At 37.9% G+C, this 27229-nt stretch overlaps 1 protein-coding gene across 1 annotated transcript in view; it reads right to left on the bottom strand.

The window, feature by feature from the left end:
- The window catches only part of crocc2 (ciliary rootlet coiled-coil, rootletin family member 2), a 90982-nt gene that overhangs the window by 62604 nt on the left and 1149 nt on the right, over positions 1 to 27229 (bottom strand). Inside the window, exons 3-4 of the mRNA XM_028444750.1 lie at positions 21102 to 21255; positions 20939 to 21024 (exon numbers count right to left, since the gene is read on the bottom strand). Of these exons, the coding sequence (XP_028300551.1) occupies positions 20939 to 21024; positions 21102 to 21255 (240 nt within the window). The remainder of the gene's footprint in view (positions 1 to 20938; positions 21025 to 21101; positions 21256 to 27229) is intronic.

The following is a 27229-nucleotide window of genomic DNA, read 5'->3' as shown; positions in this document are numbered from 1 at the left end:
GGGAAGAACGGACTCCACGGACGTCCATGCGGATAAATTGCAAGTAAACCTAAGAGAAGCATATCCAAGGTGGAGATAACATGCACAATTCATTTGCATTCTGGATGTGGAGTGGTGTGGTTCTGCTCTGTCCAGCAGCTGGGAGCACCGGCCGCCTGTCAGTGCTTTGAGATGCGGAGGGGCTCATGGCAGCAGCCGCTGCTTAGGACAGTAACTCAATAATAACAAGATAAAGTCCCTACATTGTCACTGGTCTCTATTGAAAAAAAAGTCGCTAAGAGCTGCACAGTAAGAGCATTCACTAGAAAGTAGGTGAAACAGGGAGGGGAGGGGGTACCTTGGTTGATTCCAAACAAGTCGCACAATTCTACATACTGCAGCTTTAAATGTGGAATCAAACATGAATTAAAAATAACATATATTTACTTTTCTTGCATGGCCATTTCTACAACAGCAAGCATACTGTTTCCTAGAAGAAGCCATGCACTCAGTGACCAGGTATCTATGGCAACTGTTTCAGGTCCCCGCCCTGCACTGGTGTGGAGAGTTGTTCCTTTGTGTTGCCCGTTCTCCACACACAAGAGATGAGGCTTTTTCAGTTTCTCAGTCAGCTGTAAAGCAGGAGGCCAGGGGCTGTGCTGGATTAGCCATGCTCCATGCAGGAGGGCTCCCGAGAGGGGGGCCTTACGGTTCAGAATGAAGGCCCCCACCTTGGCTTTAATTCTCTGTCCTCCAACATCTAGGCTTTTTCTTTCTGTTTGAAAAACTTATGTTCATGTAAGTTTGTGAAATGGAAGTTAAAAAAAAAAAAAGTAATGTGCGCTCACTGAAACACTCACTATGGCCCTCCCCTGGGGACTTGGAGGGTGGCCGTGGCGGTGGGGTCAGGGGCAGAGATGAAAGTAATGGATTACAAGTAGGGATGTAACGATTCACTCAACTCCCGATACGATTCGATTCACGATACTGGGTTCACGATACGATTCTCTCACGATTTATTTTTCAAAATGGGACTGTAGACAAATTTTTTTTTGGGAAAAAAACTAGAAAATACTGTACTATTTTCCTTTTATTTTTCATTGTCAAAAAAATTCCTTGATAAACTATTCAAAACAATGCAATTTAACTAAAAATAAATATTGAATGAAATAAATAAAGGAATAATACAAATGAAAATGAAGCCTATTAATTTAAATTCTGGTTCTATAGTAAACAATGCAAAACTGCATAATAGTTCTTTTTCTTTTTAAAAGTGCAACTGAAAATGTATTTTGTGCCGTAACAATTGGACTTAAAAAAAAAATAAAAAAAAAACACAGGTAACACAGTGGTCGGTTGGCATGCAGCTATCTTGCAGTGAAGAAGAGAAGCTATGCTAGCAGACAGAGCTAATAGAAAAACGTGACTTTTACAGATATTCAAGTAATATTGCAGATATTCTTTCTGTGCTAAAGGGGTAAGGAATCATTTATTAACATATTTAAGAGTAGAAGGCGGTCAGAAAGAAAGTATTAGCAGACTCCGCCCGCCGCCTACACTTGTGGATAGCGCCCTCTGCTGGTTAAAAAAAGTACTGCGATTCAATTTTCAGAAAATCGATATCAACCGTGATACCTATGAATCGATTTTTAACTGCCTTACGATTAATCGTTACATCACTAATTACAAGTACTCAAGCTACTATAATTGAGGTGCTTTTATGGGTACTTGTACTTTTTTGAGTATATTTCTAAATCAGTAATTTTACTTGTACTTCAATAAATTTTAAAATAAGTAATTTGTTACATTTCTACACCCAACCGTTACTAAGTAAATACTTAATGCCATTTCTGATCAAAGCCCAGCCACTTTCTATGGTTCAGTTTGGGGTTTCTATCTATTATACATGTTACCCACATGGCACATTTGGCCTGGAACACTTTTAGAGTTCATAAATGCATCTATACTTGGAGCCTGAGAATTTTTTTTTATTTATTATGAATTTAATGAATTGGTGTTCAATCCATTCATTCATAATTTAGACCTGCTCGTTGCGGGGGTCTGCCGGTGCCTAACTCTGCTCACACTGGGTGCTAGGCGGGGGTAACCCTGAACAGGGCACCTGTCCTTCACAGGGCAACACACAGACAGACAAACAACCACTCACACTCACAAGTTAGACTCTAATCAACCTAACAATCATGTTGTTTTTTTTGGATTGTGAAGAGAAGCCGGAGTACCCAGAAGAAACCCACGCAGCACAGGGAAAACATGCAAAGACCCGAGTGTCCACCAGGGCTTGAACCCAGGACCTTCTTGCTGTGAGGCAGATGTGCTAACCACTAAGCCACTGTTCGCTCATTGGTTTTATTTTATATATTTATTTATTTTTTTACAGATGCATTTGTGGAAAATAAATTAAGTTCCAATTGTGCAATATTTAACCTCCTCCTTTTTAAATTTCTACATGAGATGTTTACTGTATGCAAGGGAACTGGAGCTAGATGTATTACCAAAAATAAATGTGGGGGGTGAAGGTAACAAGTACCTTTTACTTTGAGCTACTTTTTTACTTGTACTTGAGTATTTATGTATGACTTACTTGTACTTGAATACAATTTTAATCAAGTAATAGTACTTCTATTTGAGTAGTATATATCAGTACTACACCTCTGGTGGCGGGTAGGGGTGCTACGGGCCTGCTCAGCTGTGCCAAAGTTTCTGTGCGGCCTGCTGGGCAGAGGTCTGGGGGGAGGGGAGACTCAGGTCTCTTCTGGTGCCCTCCAGTGGTCGACTGCCTGCCGACTCTTGTGGGTTGGTGGGAGCACAATGGCTTCCAATGGTGACTTCAATGAGCACATCTGCTGTGAACGCACAGGCACGTCTGGGACTTCAGGATAGTTCACACTGTGACAAAGCTGAGAAATGTCTTTGTCACTCCTGTAAGCCCACACTCTCTCTGTTCACTTCTGTATTCATAGTGAGCGGTGGGATGTTCTCCCTGTGATACTCTTACCACTTTTGCCACAACACTGGAACTCTTACACCAGATTTCCACTGGATACGGAACTGCTCCATAACGTCTCCGCTGTCCGCAATCCACCACGCCACTGTCTGTGATGTGTAACTGTCACGGCAAGGAGTCAGGATATCTCGCTAATTCACACGTAATCGTGCGATATAGTAAGTTGTAGTGAATACAAAGAGAACCACCAAGCCATACAAACAGTTCATTGTGTCCTTAGAGATGAACAGAAGGAAATCAATTATGTCCTGTAGATCTTTTGTGGTCCAACCATTGATAAGGTCAATATTTATGCGGGAAATACAATCCACTGCGACTAAAGAAAGCAGAAGATAGGCACCAGCAGACCCATGCCACCCTGAAAAGAGCAAGTAGGTTGGAAAATGAATGGAAATATATTCTGCCTTGAACACAGAGTATTTTATTTTGAAAATGCACAAAATATTTTATTCTGCATCTGTGCACTACTTCCTGTCCCACAGGACAGGAATTTATGCATTGTTGCTCCGGCGTCCGGCAAAAATGAAATGTCTGTATATCTGTTGGAGGGCTTGGGCATGAGGGAGTCGTTACGCAGCAGATACGGATACAAATAAGGTAGAAACATTGTCTAGAATGGAAATGTATCTGCTCCATTGCTGTTATGCAGCAGTTACGCATCCATTGGAAATTGGGGGTTAGCATCACATTATACCTACGGTGCAACCTAATATGGCTTTGCTCTTATTCTTCTTTTTGTTACCCTCCCAAACTCCTTTACCCTTCTATTTCCCCCCTTACTCAGGTGTAACACTGCTCTCACTTCTCTGTTAGTCTTTCTAATAAGACCTGGTTACCCTTCTCTAGGGAGGGTTGATGATGGTGACAATTAACTCACTGACTGCCATTGACGTATGTGTATGTCAATTATATTTTTCAACGGGGGTTGCAAGGAGACACTGTGGCGGAGTTCTACTATGAATATCAGACGTGTACTGTGGTGTAGTGACCAACTGGTGCCATGTAGGCGGCAGCATACTGAAACTTTAGATGAGAGATTAGCCACGATGGGCATATTTTAGCCGAGAAATGGTCAAGAGTTGACGAGGCGCAACAAGAGAAGATGGAGAAGCTCAAGCAGCTCACACTTGAGCAGAGCATGTGTCGACCTAAGTCGACTATTGAGAGTGTCGCGATTGTGAGAGAAGAATCAACAACCCGGGCTCGGCATGTGGGGAAGAAGGAGGAAGTTGTGGGTGGTAGGGGGGTAGAGACTTGGAGGCAGGCCAACACACTGTAAGAGTACCATACAACTCTGACCCAGATAGAAAAATAATAATAATTTTGCCATCAAAAGCCCGGTCTCAGTGTTGTTTTTGTTGTTTTATAGAACAAAACCAATTTTCAGATGTTTGAGGTGTCACTAAAGCAAAAAACATTAGTCTCAAAGTCACTGTTCTGCTTGACAAATTAGTTAGGTTTTTTTTCCTCACAAAAAGCCTGTTTTCTCAGCTTTTTGGTCAAAAACTGGCGTTTTGAGTGAAACCTGCTGATTACAGAAGAACGAAACAAGCATACATACATAGTCATAGTACAAAATATTCTGTGGGTCTTAAAAGATCAGTCAGAATGCTCTAAACCGGCTGGCATTGAGGGGATATCTGTTCTGAAAATGGCTTGCAGTCAATGAGTTAAGCAAAAAAAACAAAAGTATTATTACTTGTGCAAGAACTAAACTTGCATGAATGATGCAAAAAGTTCCTTTGCATCAGCCCAGCCCATCTAAACTAACCTTTTCATATCTTTCACTGTTATTCAAAAATAATGTTCACCAATTTCCAAATACTGAACTGCCTTTATGTCATGGCATGTTTCATGCCTTCATATGGATGTTTAGTTCTATTTCTTCAACTCCCAAGTATCTGTTTTCTTGAGCTCTTACTCCCACAGTCGTCATTTCATGTCCTAAAATCTGCTTTGAATTAGCTTTTATTATTTCTTGATATTTATGATTTGTGCCACTCCTCGTATTGTCTCTTTTGATGAATATTTCAAACAACATAGAGGGATAATCCTGCTTTGATTTAACTGCCAACAAGCAACAAGAGAATTGTTTTCAAGACTCGAGTGAAAGCTTTAGAGTTTAGCCCAAAACATGCTGCCCTGTTCATGTGGTAGATCATAATCCAAACCCTTCGCTTGCCAAGTTATGATTTCAATATTCTCTCGCTGACTTAATGTCACAATACGAGGAGACATGATAACTTTTCACTTCAAGGAAACATCTGGTGGACCTTTGTATCACTTGTTTATTTTTTATGTTTAAAGGTTTATTTCAAAGAGGAATCCAACAATCTCAGTACTTTTTCTCATTCTCTTTCTAAGTCAGCCAGCGTAACATCTGGCCGTGAGTGCTCAGCACCAACCAGCATGCGAAGGGTTACAGCTGCAAACATTTTCCCTGGCTTGGCGTGGGCTCAGACGCTTAATAAAAGGAATTAATGGAGTGCAGTATCTGTTGGATTCCTAAACACAGCTGGAGCGGATGTGCATTGCCTCCAAGTTGTACGTCCTATCCACTGTTTGGCTTAAACATCACAGCACATTGTCCTGAGTGCTGCTGACTGCGTGAAACAACCTTGGTTAAATGAAAAAGCTGTTTGTGTGACTTTACTGGTAGTAAATACGTAACATAGAATAAACGGGAAGAATGGAGAGAAGGAAGATGAAGAAATGTGGTAAACATCTTGCAAAATTCTGGAATTTCATATCAGCCTCCTTGATTTGAAAGAGTACAAGCACTCAATAATTCAATGAATTCAAATATCATTTTTTTTGAGTCAGTTGGATGTTTTTATATTATTTTTTTAATGAAAAAAGTAATTCACTCTCAGCAGTGGTTACTGTGGTTTCTGTGGTAAATAGTGTTTTGTAATGGTGTGTTGACTGCTTGTCATTTGGAAAGCATTTCAACCAAAGGGCTTAATGTCTAATGTTTCCCCTAAAACATGTCATTAATGAAGTTTCAATACTGCCAAACCATTTATAATGCATCAGCGAGTGCTTTGAGTTTAACACCAGCCACAGTGTTTTACAAGTTGATGACATAAAGGAATTCTGTGAGGCTCGTGGCCATGTCGTCAACAATATATTTGCAACATTTAAGGATGATTCTTCTCCATTCAAAAAACCAGGCTTCATACTGTTTCATTAGAGCTATTTTTTCTCTATGATACAGAGATAACCGTGTGTAAATCAATGTTTAAGCCACTACCTGAACCCATCAATACACAGAATAACTGTAGTAAATGCAGCTTCACTAGCACTTTTATAGCCACTGATGTAGTCCGTATATTTTACATTCAGCATTGTGTAAATCCACTTACAGATCCCAATAGATGCAAGCCAAATAGTGACATGCGCATAATGAAGGAACCGGTGCAACAAACTGGCTCTTTGAAGGTAACGATGAGAGCCGGCTCCTGATTGGGAGCCAATTGGATTTAATTTGCTAGTACAAGTGGCAGAGGGAGGGGCTACACACTGCATTGTAAGCAGGGCACTGAATGGAAGACACTGTGCTTTGAATGATTTTGTGTATTGTTATTGTTGTTTTGTGTTTTTGCTCTTTTATATATCAGTGTATTTGTGTGTTTGTAATTTAGTGTATTTTTGTTTATGTGATGTGTATTCCTCCATATTTTATTTGTTTTTATTGTTGTTTTGTGTGTGTTTGGAGTCATTTTGTATATTTTTGTATTTGTCTGGTGTGTTTTTGTTCTTCTATATTATACAGTACAACAACCTTTACATTCATGCAGGCCTTTTGTGTGGCCAGTAATACCTACAAACTGTTCCTGATCAGGTCATGATAATGTTACAATTGGGACGTCCCGCATGATGTCACGCCATCTGGAGCAGCCATCTTGACGGAATAGAAAATGCTAAACCGCCGGTGATACTACAGCTTGTCACGAAACATTCTTATCATACCGGAGCGATGTTGTGCAGTTGAATGCGATCAGATACGTGATTATACAAAAGGAATATCTTTATACCGTATGGCGGTCTTCATTTTGGATCAGGTCAGTGTTCCTCTCGAAGGCTAATGAATGATTTCTCTGTGAGTTTGGGATTTAATGTTATAAATTTACTGTTACCATAGAAATCCGCAATGTTTGTGTGCACTAACAAACAACATAACGTAAGCTTTAAACATAAAATCAATTGTTAATCAGTCAAGTTTTTTTTGAAGCAGTGAAAAAAACCTACCAACATTAGCTAGAAACTGAATAAAGAGTAGAAAAGAGAGCCATGGAACAGCTCAGTTAGCTACAGAGTCACTACTGGTAAAAACATCTACCGTAATTTCAGCTACTAATAAGCTGCTACTTTTTTCTCACGCTTTGAACCCTGCGGCTTAAACAATGATGCGGCTAAATTGTGGATTTTTCCCGGTTTTATAAACTTTATGCCTGCACAAAAATGAGCTCCGTCACATTAGACCAGGTGGAACAATGAAATTGTTAACATTAAATCGTTCTTGCTCGCACTGAATCATTCTGATCACTCATTTTGCCATGATGCACACTGCCTCGTCATAGCTATGGCGTGAAGAAATGCCAGTTTGTAATAGAAGGATAAACAACATAAAGTCGGTAAATCACCACGTTAGGTTTGTTTAAGTATGATTGGTGCTCTGGACTCTGAGGCTGATGGAGACGCTTCCGTAAGGAGGACGGACAGCGTGTATCCAGGATGTTCTGATCTCCGCTCCTTCTACAGTAAAAGTCAGCCAGTTTGTAATAGTAGCGTAACAGCATGAAGTTACCAAATCACCACGTTGGATTTGTTCAGAAGTGATCACAATCGTATTCTGACTCAGGGTACGACTCGCTGTGATTGCTCCGCGGTAGTTCACGGTAAGAAGAGCGGACGAAGCGGTGTATCAGACTGGTTCCAGTAAAAAGTCACCATAAAAAGTTGTAAATGGACTGATATGTAGATGTGGAGCAATGAGGAGGAGACTTCATGTAGTAAAGGAAACTTATCAGTTGAAACACGGACATTTCCGTGAAACCTAACGAGTACAGAAGCCTGCCTACCTGCCCGTTCTGACTGGCCAAGTTGTCTGAAGGGCACACCCCCATCAGCCAATAGGGTGCGGCCTATGTTAGGCTGCGGCATTTGTGTGGATTTTTCTTAGAAAATTGCTGAATTATTGTAATGCGGCCAATAAAACAGTGCGCTTTATAGCCCAGAAATTACGGTAGCTAACACACTGTAGCCTACTGTCAAAACCTTTTTATGTGAATGTTAACTCCAGGATTTTGCCTTTTAAAACCTCCATTACTGTATTATGGAAAATGTCTGCCGCTAATACTACAATGCCACACATTTAATGCATTTAATGTTAAAAGAAGTTGTGGTGGTTCATATGGATCTATGATTCCTAATTCCTTTATCTTCCTCTTGTATATATCTTTTTCTGATGCTAATAAGTGCGATGTCACGATGTGAAGTGTATTTTCGTGGCTGACGACCGCTGTGCTAATAAATCTATTGCATTGCCACTATTTGTACATTCCTATCATATTCAACAGTGCAGCCAAATATTAAGAAACAATATAATTGAACCTCTTAGCACTAAAAAGAACATGAATGGGCCTCTACTGACACAGGCAAACAGCAGTGATACCTTTAGAAAAAATAGATTAAACTCAAAAGTAAATCATGTGGAAGAGCCGTAGAACACATTTACTGGAGACTATATATTTTTTATCAGATAATTCTTTTATTTATTTATTCAGTTTATTTCCGACATGGTTGGATTGACAGAAGTTTTGTTATTCTTTTCTTTTTTTTTTTTTGTTTTGTCCATGCCGAAAAAGGAGAAGAGAGAAGCAGTTTGCTTATCCAAGTCCCATCCCCTGTTTTGAACACAGAAAATTTACATCAAAGCTTGTCTCTCTGGTCAAACAGTCTTAAGTTGTTCTGAACACAATTTCATTTCCTTTTTTTTTTTGTCCTTTTTTATGTAGGATTTATTCCTCCTCCTCTCCATCGTTGTTCAAAAGAAAAGTTCATCTTCTTTACCACTTGGGAATGTCTCTTTTGGACACGCTGGTTCGTGTTGTTGTGATCTTCTGTTCGTGAAGATTGAGTCGATTGTGTTCATTGACCAGTTGATAAGTTCCATCTCGTTGATGTGTTGATCTCGTATTCGTGTAAGAATTTGTTCCGAGTTTTTTCTTTATATCTAGTCAAGTTTGCAGCTTGTTTAGTCTCTGCATCAAGGCTATTCCAGTTGGTGATAGCTCTATTGACAGTGCTGTATTTTCCAAAGTTAGATTTAACCCATTCTTGTATAAACACATTACTATGTCTTAGTTCATAAGCAGTTTGTTTGTATGTGAAACGTTTTTGTATTTGATATGGGAGTGTTTTAAGTGAAGCCCTAAATGCGAGAATTTGTGTGTTGTAGTGTATTATTTCTTGCAGTTTTAGGTATTTGGCCTTTTCAAATAGTTCGTTTGTGTGTGCGTTGTGGGGTGCTTTATATAGAATTCTAATTGCTTTTTTAAAGTTTAAATAAAGGTTCAAGATACGTTTTGTAGGTGTTTCCCCAGATTTCTGAGCAGTAATTTAAATGTGACCCAGTAAGGGTAGAATAGATTGTCTTCAGTGATTTGATATGTAGTATTTGTTGTAATTTCCATAGGATGTAGCTGCTTTTGGCAACTTTGTTTTTAACTACTTTTATGTGCTTTTTCCAGGTCAGTTTCTCATCTATCCACACTCCTAGTGCTCTATATTCTTTTACTTGTTCAATTATGTCCGTGTCTAGTTTCAGTATAATGTTTTCTTTTATTTTTTTTATTTCCAAAACTGATGAATTTTGTTTTGCTGACGTTTAGGGCTAGTTATTTACAGTACATTGAGCCATGTTTGGATTTTTGATAGATCCTCATTCGTCATTTCTATTAGAGTTTTAATGTCTTTACCTGAACATAGGATGGTTGTGTCGTCTGCAAACAGCGTTAGTTTGAGGCAATTTGAGACTTTGAAAAAGTCATTTATATATAGAATGAACAGTTTTGGCCCTAAAATCGAACCCTGTGGCACACCACATTGTACGGTTTGGCATATTGATATGTTTTGTTCGAAGTCAACATATTGTCTCCTATTTCTCATATAACTTTTAATCCAGTTTAGGGCGTGGTGCCTAATGCCGTAGTTTTGAAGTTTTTCTTCCAGAATGTCATGGTTTATTGTGTCAAATGCTTTTCTAAGCTTTTCTAATAAATTATTTTCTAACGCATCTCATATATTTTCCGTGGTATCAGTTATAGCCATTGCTGTTGAACGTCCTTTTCCGAACCCATATTGGCCTTCATGTAATATATTATTCTCTTCTATGAATTTGTCCAGCCTTTTCATGAACAATTTTTCTGGAATTTTCAATAATTGCGGTAATATTGAAATAGGTCGATAATTGGTGAAATCACGTTTGTCTCCACTCTTGTGGATCGGTCTGATTTTTGCGATTTTCATTTGGTCTGGGAAAATACCATTTTTGAATGAGAGATTGCTGATATATGTTAGCGGTGGGGTTATTTCAGCTGTTATAGTTTTTAGTAGACTCAGTGTAAATTCATAGTGTAGGCCTCATATATCAATAAAGATGCATTGTAAAAGTGTTGAGTTGCAGCTCAAAAGTCTGTTTTGACCTCCACTGTTAACACTCTCTTATTGAGATTTTCAGAAAAGTTTCGCACATTGCATTGTGGGGTGTAGAGTCCTGTAGACGGATGCATAGAAGTGTTTTACTTCACTCTTACTGTGATTTCTTGTGTTTTTTCACCAGATGATGAGGGCAGTGACTGGCTCGACTCCATTTTTGTTTAGTTTGTTCCCAGTATTCCCCGTGATATCACCTCACACAGTGAGAAATTCAATTTTGGCTTGATTCGGATCTTTCCGTGTAAACCCAGCCATTGTTTTGCCGCAATTTTCAGTGAAAACCCTGAGTTTTTGGAGGCAAACACAAGAAATGATTGTAAAAATGAAGTGAAAACGCTGTGTTGTAAAAGTCACACTAACGTACTACACACTACAAACTCATATATAGACATAATAGAATATCAACATGTGCTCATTTGATCCATAAAACTCACAAATTTCAAAGATTACGTATTGTTCGCATTTACTACGAAACTTCCTGTTAACTTCAAAACAAGAGCCCCATTTACAAAAGCCTAAAAAAAACTAATGGAAGACAAGAAGAAATGCTTTTGTTTTGAAAAGGAGATGTTCAATTTTTAGCTTCCAGTTGGTCCCAGGACCATTTTACAATCCACTCGCAATGCATAAAAAATGTCCTAATATAGTATACATCCAGGTATTTCTCACATACCATCTAATGTGAACACACGACATACTCATTTTGACATCAAACTTAGTATGAGTCGTATGTTAGTATGACATTTACAAGACAGAATTCACATCCCACAATGCAATGCAAAAAACTTTTTCAACAAAGTCAAAAAAGGAGAGTTTACCGTGGAGATAAAACAGACCTTTGAATCGCAATTTTAACCCTTGTCATCTTTTTTTGAGGAAATGATATTTGATTTATTGATATTATTGGTACGTTTATTTCCATGTCTATGGCAGGGTTCTCACCAGGAATTTTTCACAGCATAGGGGGTGTGGCCCTCGAGTGAGCGCTGCCGGCGTAGGAAATTTTGAAATGTATAACTCTTTGAGGGCTAAAATTAGTGAAGAAAAGCTAAAGTTTTTTTTTTTTTTTAAATCTCTGTCACTGCCTTACTTTTTGGGGTGTACCATCTAAGTGACCTCATGATTCGAATTCGATTCAGGGTGCCACATTTCAATTAATCAACGTTTATTAGGATATTAACAATTTTCACTATTTTTTTAATGCATTTTTTTTCCTTTTCTTCACTTTGTGGTTATTTAAACAAAGTATGTGTCTGTATCCATTTATTAAAGTAACTAAACAAATGTATCACTATTATCTTTATTTATATCAAATAAATATTAAAAGAAATCAATATATATATATATATATATATAAAAATAACTAAAATGTTAGCTTGTTCAGCTATTTCAATCTGATCTAACACAAAAGCTTATTCAGTCAAAATAAAGACTTCCAAACAAAACTTAAATGAGAGGCAAAAATCCCACAAGAAACTAAACATTTTGCTGTGCACAGTCAAAGCAGCTTTAATAAAACCTACAATATCAGCTCTCATAACTATTTGGGTTTTTAGATAAAAGGTGGACGGGTAAAAAAAACACAAATTATTAATGCCAGGAGTGTGAGACTGCTGAGACAAATGTGCAGCTACTCATCATCATCATTGCTGTCTTCACTTTCAAATTATTGTGTAAGAAAAGGAGCTGTAATCAACAAGCTTCACTGTGTAGTTACACAGCGGTTCATGTTCCTAGACGGGTCAGGTCGGGTCTCGTGGGTGGCTGACATCGCCACCGACACCTTGAGCCAACTGTCGTGGTCCATCCTTGTCGGAGAGCGGTGAGGCCTCAGCAAGGTAACCATGTCCACGGCCCCAGTTAGCGGCAAGTTGGGAGAGGAGCAGTGCCTTCGCGGGCAGGCCCTTCCTTACCACTGCATGTTTGAGCCTCCGCGCACAGCAGAGTCTGCACTCCTCGGAACTTAAATACGTGGACGGTGATTACGGTTACGTAAGCAGAGAATGCATTGCACACAGGCAACAGTGGGGGCAGCTAAAGGGCTGCAGGGGTCCTTAGGTAAAGACAGGAGCGTCCGAGCAAGGTGTTGTTGTTTCGTGGCGTTAGAGTTTGTTTGTTATGGTGTTCTGAAGGTCGTGAGTTCCAGCCTTATTGAGGCTCTTTTTCAGGTTTTTTTAAATCATGTTTTATTTATTAGTTTGTGGTTACTCTGTGTTTCTCCTTTTCTGTGTCTGTTATGGGTTGTTGCAGCAGAAAAAAATACTAATTGAAAATGAAGGTGGTGGTTGGGTAAAGAACAGTAACACAATACATGAAAACAGACTATCTGTTCAGAGACCTGAGGAAGGTGGGATTCCCGAGCGAGGTCCCTGGCCAGTGTTGGGTTATCTCCATCTAACTGACCGGCACACTGCTGTACTGTGCAACCAGCCACCAAGTTAACTGGCAATAAAGGTGTGTGTGTCTATGTCTGTTAAAAAATGCAAACTGGCAGAACTCCAAAAGCAACAGCAGGGTTTCAGAATTCACCCTGACAAGTTATTCAACCTCCTCCAGCCCTAAAACCCACTAATTGGATCAAGGTTTCTCATGGTTTGGTGCAATTTTCCAAGTCACTACCAATCACAAAGAGCGACTTGACAGAGACACAGAGGAGGGCTGTCAGACGTCAGGTGTGACTTCACCATTATTACCATAATAGACTTCTGTCGTCTAGCAAAGTTCGAGGGGAAACCCGAGAAATTTGGGGATTAGCGATGTTTCTGTAACTTATTTAGTGACCTGCTTTTCTACTGAATTCATGACACTTGAGTATGTGGAGGGTTAAAACACTAAGCAACCATGTCTAATGCCACCGTGTTAAAGATAAATAACATGTTACACACTCTGGTAAGGTTTTTAGTTTATATTGAAATGCTTAATTAGGAACTAAGTCTTAGTTTACTTCTACCAGTTAAATGAAATGTTTTAGTTTTTGAAAAAGAACCGTTGAGGAAAGCTTGGGGAAAACAGCCCCACAGGCAGCTATAAAGGTCAAACCTGCTACCTTGTTGGTCTGAAGTAACATTGCAAGCCCTTAGCTATAATAGTGCAGCCATAAATAGTCTGTAACTTTGTTGATGTCATTCCTGCTTATGTTGAAAACTTATCATGTGATAGAAGCAGTTGCTTAACCAAGGGGTTCTCCACCTTGTGGTCAGAACCCCATTAATGGTCAAGAGACACTGTTTCTTGAAGGCATTTGGCAACACCTTTCCAAATAATATTTTGTGACCAATTTGATCCCATTTTTGCTTATTTTTAGCTTTTTTCTGCAACTACACCAAACATGCCATATTTTAACCTGTTTTCATTATTAAAATGCTGAAATGCATTTTAATGCATTTCAGCTTTAAAACAGAACTAAGTAACTTTAATGAATCCTTCTCATAGTCCCTGTAAAGGTGATACAAGTGTTTATGGGGTGATTCAGGGGTCTTTCATCTCCCTCTACTGTCTCTGGCCAGAAAACAGCACTTGCAACTTTCCTGACTTCCGACCCGATGGCAAGACGTACTGCTTTACGGCAGCCCAATACAAACTAATGCTAGATTATGACCAGCCCTGTGGCTGCACACAGTTGTCTATAAATTCACTTTTCTGAAACTTATATCATGGCGGAGCCATAAAAAAATGGCAGAGAAGACCTTTGTCCGAGGAACGGAGCAGCTCCATGCAGTGTCAGCTCAGCAGCAATCACACACACTCGACGGTGGTGTGTGATTGTACAACAGACACACACACACTCGCAACCCAGAGCTCCATCAGGCAGCACACACACAAATATCCATCCATCTATCCATCTATCCATCCATCTTCAGAGCCGCTTTGTCAGCACACAAACAAACACATCACACACATTTCCACACTCCCTTCCATATTACTCCCACATCATTCATTTATTCTACTTGTCTCTCTTCCTCATACTGTTCACATGGTCACATGGGACTATATGTGTGAAAGCACCCTTAGTGTCACTGTTGTATTAGGAATTTTCAGTGATCGGTTGCTGCCGTCTTGGGAGAGCATGTAGCTGTGGGGTGCAGAGTTTTTACGACAGTGACATAACCAAAAGGGACCTTTAAGGGGAGCGCTAAGTGCAAGTTACTTAGTTCTGCTTTAATTCAGTGAGTTGAAGAAAAAGATTGCATAAAAATCTGAGGAAGTAAAGCATTTTTTAAACACAAACCCTTTTTTTGAGTGGCTCAAAAGTAATTGGAAAAAATAAATAACTGAAAACAAAATGTTCTTTTCTAATACTTTGTTGAAAACCCTTTGTTGCCAATGACTGCCTGAGGTCATGAACTCATGGACATCACCAGACGCTGGGTTTCCTCCTTTCTAATGCTCTACCAGGCCTTTACTGCAGCAGGCTTCAGTTGCTGTTTGTTTGTGGGCCTTTCTTTTTGAAGTTTAGTCTATAACAGGTCAAATACGTGCTCGATTGGGTTGAGATCAGGTGACTGGTTGGCCATTCAAGAATATTCCTCTTTTTTGCTTTAATAAAGTCCTAGGTTGCTTTGGCTGTATGTTTTGGGTCTTTGTGCATTATGAAACGCCGCCCAATCAATTTGGCTGGATTTGAGCTGACAGGATGTCCCTGAACACTTCAGAATTCATCTGACTGGTTCTGTCCTGTGTCACACCATCAATAAACATCAGTGACCCAGTGCCACTAGCAGCCATGCATGCCCAACCACCACACTGCCTCAACCATGTTTTACACATGATGTGGTATGTGTTGAATCAAGAGCTGTACCACGCCTCCTCCATACTTTTTTCTTGCCATCATTCTGGAAGAGGTTGATCTTAGTTCCATCTGTCCAAAGAATGTTGTTCCAGAATTGTGCTGGTTTTTTAGCAAAGTCCAATCGAGAGTTTCTAGCTTGCACCATGCAGTGAACCTTCTGTATTTACTCTAATGAGGTCTTCTCTTTATAGTAGACCTGGACAATGACACGCCTACCTCCTGAAGAGGGTTTTTAACTTGGTTGGATGTTGTGAAGGAGTTTATCTTCACCATGGAAATTATTCTGTGATCATCCACCACTGTTGTCTTCCGTGGACGTCCAAGTCGTTTTGCGTTGCCAAGTTCACCAGTGCTTTCTTTCTTTCTCAGGATGAAACAAACTATAGATTTAGCCACTCCTAATATTGTAGCAATTTCATAGATGGGTTTTTTCTGTTTTCATAGTTTAAGGATGGCTTGTTTCACCTGCATGGAGAGCTCCTTTTACCTCATGTTGTCTTCAGAGCAAAATCTTCCAAATGCCAGCACCACACCTCATATCAACTCCAGGCCTTTTATACGTTTCCTTGGTAATGACATAAAGGAATTGCCCACACCTGCCCATTTAATGGCCTTTGAGTCAATTGTCCAATTACTTTTAGTCCCTTTTAAAACAGGGTAGCACATGTTAAGGAGCTGAAACTCAAACCATTCATTCAATCTGAATGAATGGTTGTTTTGTTGTGTTAATTTCACTGTCTCATGTTCGAAAAAAAAAAAAAAAAAAGTGGATACCATCAAATGAAAGCTGTACTTTATGTCCATTATATCACTATAGTTGGAATATGTTTCATTAAAAAAGTAAAAAGAAAATAATTGTGTCACTATCCAAATATATATGGACCTACCTGTATGTTGACCCATTATTGTCACTTTTAACCTCCCTTCCCCATAGTTCATGCTTATTTTTGGCAATTTAACCACATTCACGATTTGTCATTCCCATTATTTCCCAGTTTAAACAAATTATTACATTACCCTAACCCCCCTCCCCCATTTCTGCCACTTTTAGGCAAATATTGAAACTTTGAACACTTTTTACCACTTTTTCTGACTGTCTGACCACTTGAATTTGCAACATTTATTCAATTTCTATGGTTTTCAAAATCCCATTTCGCCACCTTTTCCATTATTTCACATTATTTCTGATTAAAACAAAGATTTACATCTTTAAGATGTTTATATACTATGGCCCAAATAATATTAAACTTCCTGGATAACCATGGATATTAAAAACTGCTCTTCAATGTTCATGTCTGTGTTCAACCACCTTCAGCTACAGTGGGGGTCTCCGGTCTCTGGAACCTTTATTCTGGGGGTCGCAGGCTCAAAAGGTTGAGAACCACTGACTTAACCAACCTGACCACAAAGAACAGCTAACAAAATCACAATTTGATTCTTAACTTCTCCATGATTAGGTTTTCTAGTCAACTAATATTGAATTATATTTTTTAAAAAAACAAATCTTTATACTGTGCACAAACAGTTACAATTTTGGGCTCTGAATAGTTTGTAGTAGTTCATTACAAAGATTAATACCATGTTTACCACAGCACAGGCTTGTTAAGCTGCCATAATTCAACAAATAAAATCTAGGGAGAGTATATATGGGTATTAGAGTGGGTACGCATGCTGAGCCACATCACACACTGTAAATAAGGTGAAACTGTACTTATTCGATTTGGAGATTTGTTCCGGAAGCTGCATTAGCATTTTGTTGCGATCACTAAATCACGTTACTAAAGATCAGGAAGTTGGATTTTTTTTCACATTGAGGGTTAGCTTGTTTGACAGAAACCATTGTGCAACAATACATTCTTCATCATTTGCAAACAATACCGAGAAGGGGTTAGTTAATACAAGACATCGCCATATCATTGAGGAGTGATCCCTGAGGGACACCACACAGAAGTTTGAATATCTTAGATGAACACCTATCTGAGATAGACATATTGTACCTGCCTACATGGGCAGTGAATATTTTTAGTTTAATATACTTTTCATTTTTGGTTCCTACCCCTAAAGACATTGATACGTTTCCGGGGGGGACCCATTTTTATTTTTTTGTAACTATTGCTTTAAGTAAAGATTGCAGTGCAATTGTTGTGCATATTGCTAATATGCATGTAAATCAAAGTTTGTTTAAAGCTTACATTTAAACATTCTAATATGAATGGAAGTTTATATGATATTCATGATATTAGGGAAGTTAAGCATTAAAGGTGAATAGAGACAAATACTTATTTAATTATGAATAAAATGGAAATGATAGTTTTGCAGGATAAGTTGGTATTTCATTGTACAGAGTTGCTGTCCTGATTTGTGTAAGAATAGAATTATATGTTTAGGATAAAATAATATAGTTCTATACTTATAGTTTGACGTTAAAATAAGATATTTATGTACACTATATATTTGTCTATTTTGTTGTAGTTATATTTATTTATTTACTTTTTTTTTTACAGTTTGAACATTTAGAAATAAACTAATCAGTGGCTAAAGAACAGTTGTGCTGTCATTAAAGCAAATGGAGGCCTACATATTGTTCTCTATGTGTCAGATAATTAGTAAAATATATTAGATATGTCATGAGCATTTGAAACGTCCAATCTGCCTTGCATGTGCTCCTCTATTCAAGCATCAGTTATCAGTGGCATACTTTCTGCTTGGAGCCTTCACTCATCTAAAAATATCACCAAAATAAATACACTATGGCTGTATATAGAGCTGGCAAGCTAATTAGCTCATATTTATAGTCCTGCTTTCAAATAAGTTCTAAGAGCAAAGCAAGCAATAGCAGTTCATTACGTTTACATGCCGTAGAATGAAGGCAGTGTTAATCACCAATAGTTGCTTTGTGCGCACTGAAAAATGAACTTTTTCTTTGCCACTTTCCAGGGGTTGGGGGGGGGGGGGGGTGCTGACCTTCACGGGTTTCCCTGAAGAGCGACGGAGGGCGAGGAGCGAAGACGTGAGCACTGAGCACAGGGGGTCTGAGTCTACCAGGCAGACCACAAGGAAAGCCTTCATGAAAACCCCCTGGCCCCCCTACCTCTTATCTACACTCACAAACACACACATATGCAGACATACACAATGGATGCTTACAGTACCTAATGGGATGTGCAGACTATAATTGAAGACCTAAAAGAATAACTACTGTGTGCTGGAGTGAGGACAGTTGTGTCTTTTGTATTGTTTGTTTACCGTCCACGAGAAGGTTTGACATCGACACTGTTTGTTTGTTAAAGGTTTTTTCCTGTTGGAAAGTAGTGGTGACCCGATGTTTACTGGAAACATATCGCATTTCAAAAGCAAGCACTCTAGTTTGGTTGAGCTTCTTCATCTCATGTCCAATCAAAACTGCTCTCGTTTACCATCCACAGTATGAAAAGTTAGCTTTTATACGTGTGTGGGTGTGTGCGTGTGTTAAAAATAGATTTTATGATCCAATGATGCTCCAGTCCTGTACTTTACATATATTTATGGGACAAAATAATGTTGAAATTGCTAATTTTTCCAATTGAAATTTGTGACCCACTTGAGATCAAACTGGTCTATATTTGGCCCTTAAACTAAAATATGTTTGAGAACCACTGCTATAAACTGATAAGTCACATTTAATGTGTGATATGAATCAGTACACAAAAAAAAAAAAATCCGATTTCTCTGATGTCTTAAAGGGGACATAGCATGCAAAATCCACTTTTTTAGCCCTTAAATGCATTTTGTTGTATATTTAGAGTGTTTAGAAGTACAGAAAAGTTCAAATTAATCTCTTCAGGTGCTCCTTTGATATCTTTTATTGTTTTGGTCATATTTTTCAATCTGTTTCAATTTTTCTATTCTCTATTACGTTTTTTGAACAATAATGTCACAGTATTTGCAGCGGAACTGCCAAATTAGGACATCGACTCCAGGCCCAACACTTCGAGCAATCCGCCATTTTTATTTCTCGCTTTTATTTTGTAGTCCAAGCTCAAGGATGCCGAAGTTACGAGAGGATAAGTCAAAATGTTCGGTTGTTGGATGTAGTAACCCACACGCTTCATTACACCGTCTCCCAGCATCAGAACCTTTTCAAAGTGTCTGGTTGAGTTTTATTTTTCACGGAACTGTACCCACATCTGTGGGTAAGGTCATTTTTGTGGGCACAAAGCACTTCAAGGATGACTGCTTCAGCAACCTCCACCAGTATAAAGACGGATTTGCCGAAAGACTTTGTCTGATTGAGGGTTCAATTCCTTCTATCTTTGGAGACGACGAACAGAGCACTTCGGTAAGCTGTAAATAACGCTAAAAAGTGTGATGATAAGACGTCATTGTTTTGTTAGCATTAGCAGTTGCATCGTCTTCATATGTTAGCGCTGTGTGCTCGTTTTAGATCCTTGATGATATGGTCTACATGATTTAATTTAAGTCTAAAGTTTTCATTAGTCATTTCGCCGTTTTTTTGTCTCCGAAAAGACTGTATTAAAATGCATTTCGTGACGTTAGCTTGGTGCTAGCATTAGCTCGGTGCTTGTGTTAGCTCACTCGCTCCGCCGGGTCAGACTAGACTGTAAGGCTGGATGGACAAGTCTTTTGTTGTTGACATTTTGTAAATAACGTGTGAATAAACATTTTCTGCGCCGCTACATAATCGTCTCTCTTCTATCAAACTATAAAAATGGCCGAACAGGGTGGAGTTGAACCGAGTGTCACCTGGAGAGGGGGTGGGGTATGAAGTGTCTCATTTGCATTTAAAGAGACCGCACCAAAACGAGTTGCTCTCAGAAGCACATCAGAAAAGGGGTAGAAAATGGGTGGAGCTATAATAATGAGGAATTCAGACCCAAGCATTGCAGTTCCGCTTTATATAGACCACAACTGTATGATTTATATGTAAAAAGGAAGGATTTAAAAGCATGATATGTCTCCTTCAACGCAGACTCAAATGTCAGAGACCAAAGTAAACTCAAGTTCTATCTAAACTAAAGGCACATGACTGACTGTGTTTGTTAATAATGGTATCATAGTGAACACAGTTGTGTAGCACTGGTTTGTATAAGCAGCACAATAAACATGTCTTGGTAATTTGTAGCAACTAAACCTTTTGGACAAGCATTTGAATAGATTTTATTTTACACTTAAGAGTGTAAACTTTGGCATTAGTAATAGGAATAAGTATAACATTTCCTGTGTATTTTTCTTTAATGTATGTTTTTTGGAGCCTTTTTGTATATTTTTGTGCATTTCTGTTGTCGTTTTGAGTAATTTTGGTATAAATATTGTTTAGTTCTTTGTTTTATTTTACTCATTTAGTATATTTTTGTTATCAATACCTATGTGTGGTGAGGGCGTGTTTTGAGATGTGTGTGTGTTGTTGCTGTTGCCAATCCTACCCTCTGTTTGACTGACAGCTGATCACGCTCCATCTGACCTTTCAGAGCCTGACTCTCCGGTTGCTCCCTGACCTCCGGTCTCTCACCTGGGAACATGCAGCAGACGCTGTTCAGTCAGTGATACACATGATAATAGAAACCCAGAAGAAGCCTTGCTCATTACCTGCTGGGGGCTCAGCCAGGTTGCGGGTGATAATCTGACGGATGCGTGTGGGAATACTGGTCGCTGTTGCTCCTGATTCTTCTCCCTCACTTTTAAATGTCAAACTCCTTTCACCTGAGCTGTCATCGGAGTAGAGCAGAGACTCCTCCAACTTCTACAATCCAACAGAAATTACCATAAAATACAAGCCAAAAGTTGTGCTTATTGTTGAAGATGGAATTACAAAATGTCATCCATCTTATGCTGACTATCCATGAGTAGTATGTTAGTCTGGGCTTTGCTGCTTAGGAATAGCTTTGAAGCCCAGACTTACATACTAGTCATACGAAGTGTGACGTCTAAATGAGTATGCAGTGCCTTCACATTAGATAGTATGAAAAGACTGAGTGTGTGAGAAATACCTTAATGTCTTAACGCAAATGGGGACATTTTTTAAGTGTGCACGGTGGGCACACTAGTCATACTCAACCGTCCCATGATGCATTGTGAGCAGAATGTAAAATGGTCTTGCGACCAGCTTCAAGCTAACAATCAAACATCCCCTTTTCAAAATAAAAGCATCTCTTCTTGTCTTCCATTAGTTCTTAATACTTTTTGTAAATAAGGCTCTTGTTTTGAAGTTGACAGGAAGTTTTGTAAGTAGCGGGTTCCCGCGGGTTTGATGAATCAAATGACCACATGATAATAATAATAATAATAATAATGGCTTACATTTTTGAAGCGCTTTTTTTGGGGGGGACTCAAAGTGCATACAGAAACCATTATTCGTTCACACCAGTCAAACCGGTGGTAGTAAGCTACATTGTGGCCACAGCTGTCCTGTTGCAGACTGGATTAATGGACGACCCCCTCTACCACTGAGCCATGGTCTCCCCTGTTGATATTCTACTTGGTCACTTTCTTACTTCAACTGTTTTCAGAGCTTTCAAAGTAAAGGTGGAGACAGATATTTAGCCTCAGTGTGAACAAGGTTTTTAACGCTGTAGGTTCCAAATGCATCTTGGGAAACTTGGAAGTATAGTTTAATTGGAATGCTCATCATCCTAATCAGTATACATGTTTACATGTTACATGTTTTTCAACACACCTGATTGAAATGACCAGGATCGTTATCAGGCTTCTGCAGAGCTTGATGGTGAGTTAATCGTTTCAATCAGGTGTGTTGAAAAAAATGTAATTGTATGTAAGTAATTAATCAAACTGGTTCCAAGTACAAGTGTGTTGGAAGAGGGAAACATCTAAAACATGCTGGATAGTGGCCCTTGAGGAACAGAATTGGGCACCCCTTGTCTAAAGCAGGGTTTTTTTTAATTCAACCAACCAAATGTAAAATAGCTGTTGAACACACACACATAGAATCTTTTTTTTTTAAATAAATATATACACTTTCCTGTGCAACATACATTTTTACAGCATGCCTGTCAAGCAAAGTTTTCTTTCAAAATAAAAGTCAACTCCAACATGAGAGACATTAAGTATTTATTTAGTTTTGACCAGCTGTTCGCGACCCACCCAGTACAGGTCCGCGACCCACTTTTGGGTCCCGACCCACCAGTTGAGAATCACTAGTCTAAAGGATTTGAATGAAAAAAAAATTATTTACAAAGAAAAAAAATCATGAGATTTTTTTCCCCATATCGCCCACTCCTACGTGTGTGTGTCTGTACTAGACATTACCTTAAATTAATTAAAACTCTTATTCAGCTACTAGCAGTGTTATGAACACTGCTCGTAGCTGAATTGCACTTGTAGGTTATATCAGCATAAATACATAGTAAATGAAACAAATGCCTTGTCTAATGTAATGTTCATTTGAACTGTTCTAATGATTATTTTTGTATGTAATAGTGTATTTCTATGGACATTGAGTCTGCTGCTAAGACATTTGATTCAATCAAAAATCACTTGATGTTTTAATGTTTTTTACATGATGATCTTTTTAATGACCTCCTTTCTGTTACAGACAAGGAGAGCTGAGGTAAAGGTAGCACTGCCTTGGCCCACAGTGTTTTAAGTGGGAGCCCCCTGCCTCTGTCAAGGCATCAACATCTGTGACAAACACCTACAACATGAGACATGTCCCCAGATAAATGATGGACAGTTGGTTGAAATGAAATATTGACAAATAAATGTATTTCATCAAAATTCTTTTTCATTTCTAATTTAGCATTAAGAGGACACAGTGCAGGGAGAGCTGCTGGCATGGAGGTGATGACATCAGCCTTAAGGTAGAAATCAATGGTAAAACAGGCCAAAGCCATGTTAAAAAAGAACACTTTTTTTTTGCCGGAACGCGTCAGGTCACTAAAGTCTCCCTCTTATCATTTTCTGAAACTTGGCAGCCCTGATAGTAGACAGCATATACTCATTAAGTTTGTAGTGTGTAGTATGTTAGTGTGACATTTCCAACATGGCCAAAGTTCCTCCAGCGTGTCCTGGGTCTTCCTTGGGGTCACCTCACTGGGGAGTAGGGATGGGAATTGATAAGAATTTAGCAATTCTGATTCCATTATCAATACTGCTTATCGATTCGATTCCTTAACGGTTCTCTTATCGATTCACACTGGGTGAAGGAATTAAATAATACAAATGGATTTGTTTGCTTTAACTCTTTATTATATTATCTTTGTCTTTTTAATTTCCTGCAGGAATATCAGCTCTATTTTAATTCACCAGGTATAGATTGTTTTCACTGGATAATAATATATACAAAAGCACTATATAAAATTGATGAATTATTATTATTACAACATATGACACATTTTGGCTACAAACATTCGAGAATATTTACAGTGCTCCTTTTGAACTTGAACAACTTGATCCAAAACTAATTCAGACATAAAACAAATCATTCTTCTGTAAAAAAAAAAAAACATATTAACCAAAAGTACAGCTGCACTTATTGTTATGTATTTAAATGGTAAAGCTTTAGTTTAGCCTTTGTTTACATTTCTATAAATGGACCTTCAGAGACGCCGTCCCTGTTGTTACATGTGACGTCATCAGCCGTGTGTGTGAGAACGTGTGAAAGAGCAAACTAAAGACAACGATCAGTACCAGTCCGTCTCCCGTATCTGATTACTTGTTATGAGGACAAACTAGTGACGAGGTGTGTGTTCTTGTGGAAGTTTGTTGTTTTTGGAAGAAAAGTCAGTGCAAGAAGCAACTTTTGCAAGAGTGTACACAACCCGGAAGTGACTAGCGTAGCAACAGAGACGCTACGCACACAGCACGGAGGACAGCACAGCTGTGGGTGGAGGAGGTGGATTCTCCGCGGTGGACAGCAAACATCTATATGATGGAAGGAGCTTCACTTGGTGCTAGCATAAACAAAATATACAGGACCTGGAGGAGTTTATCGTTACATATTTGCGACGTAAGAGGAACCAATAAGCAGAATTGAAATACAAGCAAACAAACGATTCCTAGGAATTGGATTACTGGGAACTGGTTCTCAGAAAAAACTGGTTTTCGATTCCCATCCCTACTGGGGAGGTGTCTAGGGGGCATCCTAATCAGGTGCCTGAGCCCCTCTCATCTGGCTCTTCTCTTTTTTTTCATCTGGCTCTTCTCAATGCGGAGGAGCAGCAACCCATAAATCCAGAGCTTTGCCTTTTGGCTCAGCTCTCTTTTTACCACCACAGATTGATACAGACATTGCACCAATCTACCTGTCCACCTCCTGCTCCATCTATATACACCTTCTGCGCCATCATGAACAAAAACTAAAAATATTTTACATATTTAATATGCATATTTACATTATTACAATTATTGTAATAATGTAAATATGCATATTAAATGTTACATCACATTTTTATAATATATAATTATAATCATATTAAAACTTTGGTATTGGCTACATTTTGGTAAAAGATGCAAATCTGTAGCACATAGGAGGTTTATTTGTTGTGAATTTTCATAATTTTAAACTTTAGGGGCTTGCTGTAGCGCCACCTTTAGGATCATTGGCCTGTATAAAAAGTTACATATTTTTTTTATCAGGTATTTGATACAAAAATATGTTTAGGTAAAGAAAAAATCCTTAAGACAAATAATTTTCTATGAGTTGATAATCAAATCAGCCGTTTTACAAATAGGCAGATATAGATTGTATCTGGCTTCCATGTCTTTCCTAGGGGTGTGAAAAAAAAAAAAAAAATCAATTTCACGTTATATCGCAATTATTTTAAAAAAAATGATTTTTTTTTAAAATTCATTTTCTTTTTTGATATTTAATCAATATTTTTGTGTATTTGTGCATTATTTCAGTGGTTACAATGCTTTCAATGTGTTGCAATTATTACTTGAAGCACTTGATTTTATGATGACGTGTGTAATAACTGCAATATTTATGTATACAAAGACATTTTATTTTCATATAATCTGTTCAGATCAGTGGTTAAATAGGATAAATATTTTTTTCTAATTTTTGTGTACTGTCAGTAACTCAGAGTGATTTATCCTTAATGCTCTCACTTACAGTTGTTACAATGCCGTCATTATGTTGTCATGGTTACATTGAGACTTCTACACAGTAGTTTCAGTGAAAAGAAACTTGTTGCACTTTATTTTATGATTGCAGTGTGTAACACTATAATTTCTTTTTTTAATGAAAATGTGCAAAAACACCAATAACAAATAATAAATAGGATGTTTTGAAGCAATTAGTTTTGACTCAATTTGTCCTCTGAATGATCAATTACTTCTGATTAACATATACAGCAACTTCATTTTTCATCTCTATGTTTAATTTTGATATTAAGTGGGTAGAATAGCGTGATAATATCGTATCGTGACCCAAGTATTGTGATACGTATCGTATTGCAGCGTTCTTGCCAATACTCACCCCTATCTTTCACCACTTAATGTTTTCCTTTGGCAAATGCTTTGTGTCATATTACTTTGCATATTTGTTTTTCGGATATGTGACTTGATGCCCCTAAACCAGCCTTTTTTATGATTATTATCAAATTAAAGAAAGAATTACAAATATTAGGATTCAGGAATGGTTAATTTGGCCCTAAATTTAAATAACGCATAATCAGAGGTGAAAGTAACGAATTACAAGTACTCACATTAATGTAAGTGAGATGCTTTTATGGGTACTACTTGTATTTTTTTGAATAAATGTCTAAATCCATAATATTACTTGTACATAAGTACATTTTGAAAGAACTAAAGTCATTTGTACATCCAGAAAATTATTATTTTTGGTGTTAAAATGATCAACAGACATAATAAGACTACAAACAATGAAATGACCAGACAACAATCAAATGCATCACATCATAGTCGACCAATCAGATTAAACCTAATGCACACGGCACCAAAACAGCATTAAATGGATGTTATTTTCTCTGTTTTAGAGTTCATAAATGTAACTATACATAGAGCCTGAGAATTGTTTTATTTTGATTTGAATTTATTGGTGTTATTTTATTTTTTAAAAGTGTATATTTTGACAAACCTTTAAGTATGTGGACAATAAATGAAGTTCCAATTGTGCTGGATTTGGTCTTTTTCTTTTTAAGTTTATACATGAGATGTTTATACATTTATTTCTGCTTGAGTGGATATATCAGTACTTTACACCTCTGTGTACAACAACAGCTCTAATGAAAAACACAATTAAGTATAAAGAGATTTTAGCTGATTTCATGACTTTTCCCACTTGTTTTTTTTTTTTTTCATTTGGAAAATGTTTTGTGTCATATGACTTTAATTTAAATAACTCAATTAATCTACTAATTATTTATTAGATTTTATTTTGGGGTATATGTGACGTATTACTATCTTTTAAGTCAAAAATCTTTGTTGCCAGATAAAGCCGATAATTCCCTGATCAAAAAAAATGTTGAAAACCGGAAAAAAAATATGCTCCCAAACCTTCATTTTAATGATTATTATTAAAATAAAGATATTGAACTCATATAAAACGGAGAGGGGGAAATCACGTGTATTACAAATGGTTAAATCTGCGCAAAATTTAAATGATCCATAGTTAATAAACTGATTTATACAAATACATTACAGGTTATGTAAATTACTGATGTTAGAAATATTTTTTATACAGTAGATCACATGTGGCAAACACAAGGCACGGGGGCCAAATCAGACCCTTTAGA

The sequence above is a fragment of the Gouania willdenowi genome, chromosome 4 (genome assembly GCF_900634775.1).
Source record: "Gouania willdenowi chromosome 4, fGouWil2.1, whole genome shotgun sequence".
Classification (NCBI taxonomy): Eukaryota; Metazoa; Chordata; class Actinopteri; order Blenniiformes; family Gobiesocidae; genus Gouania; species Gouania willdenowi.
This window is presented reverse-complemented; position numbering and strand designations above follow the sequence as displayed.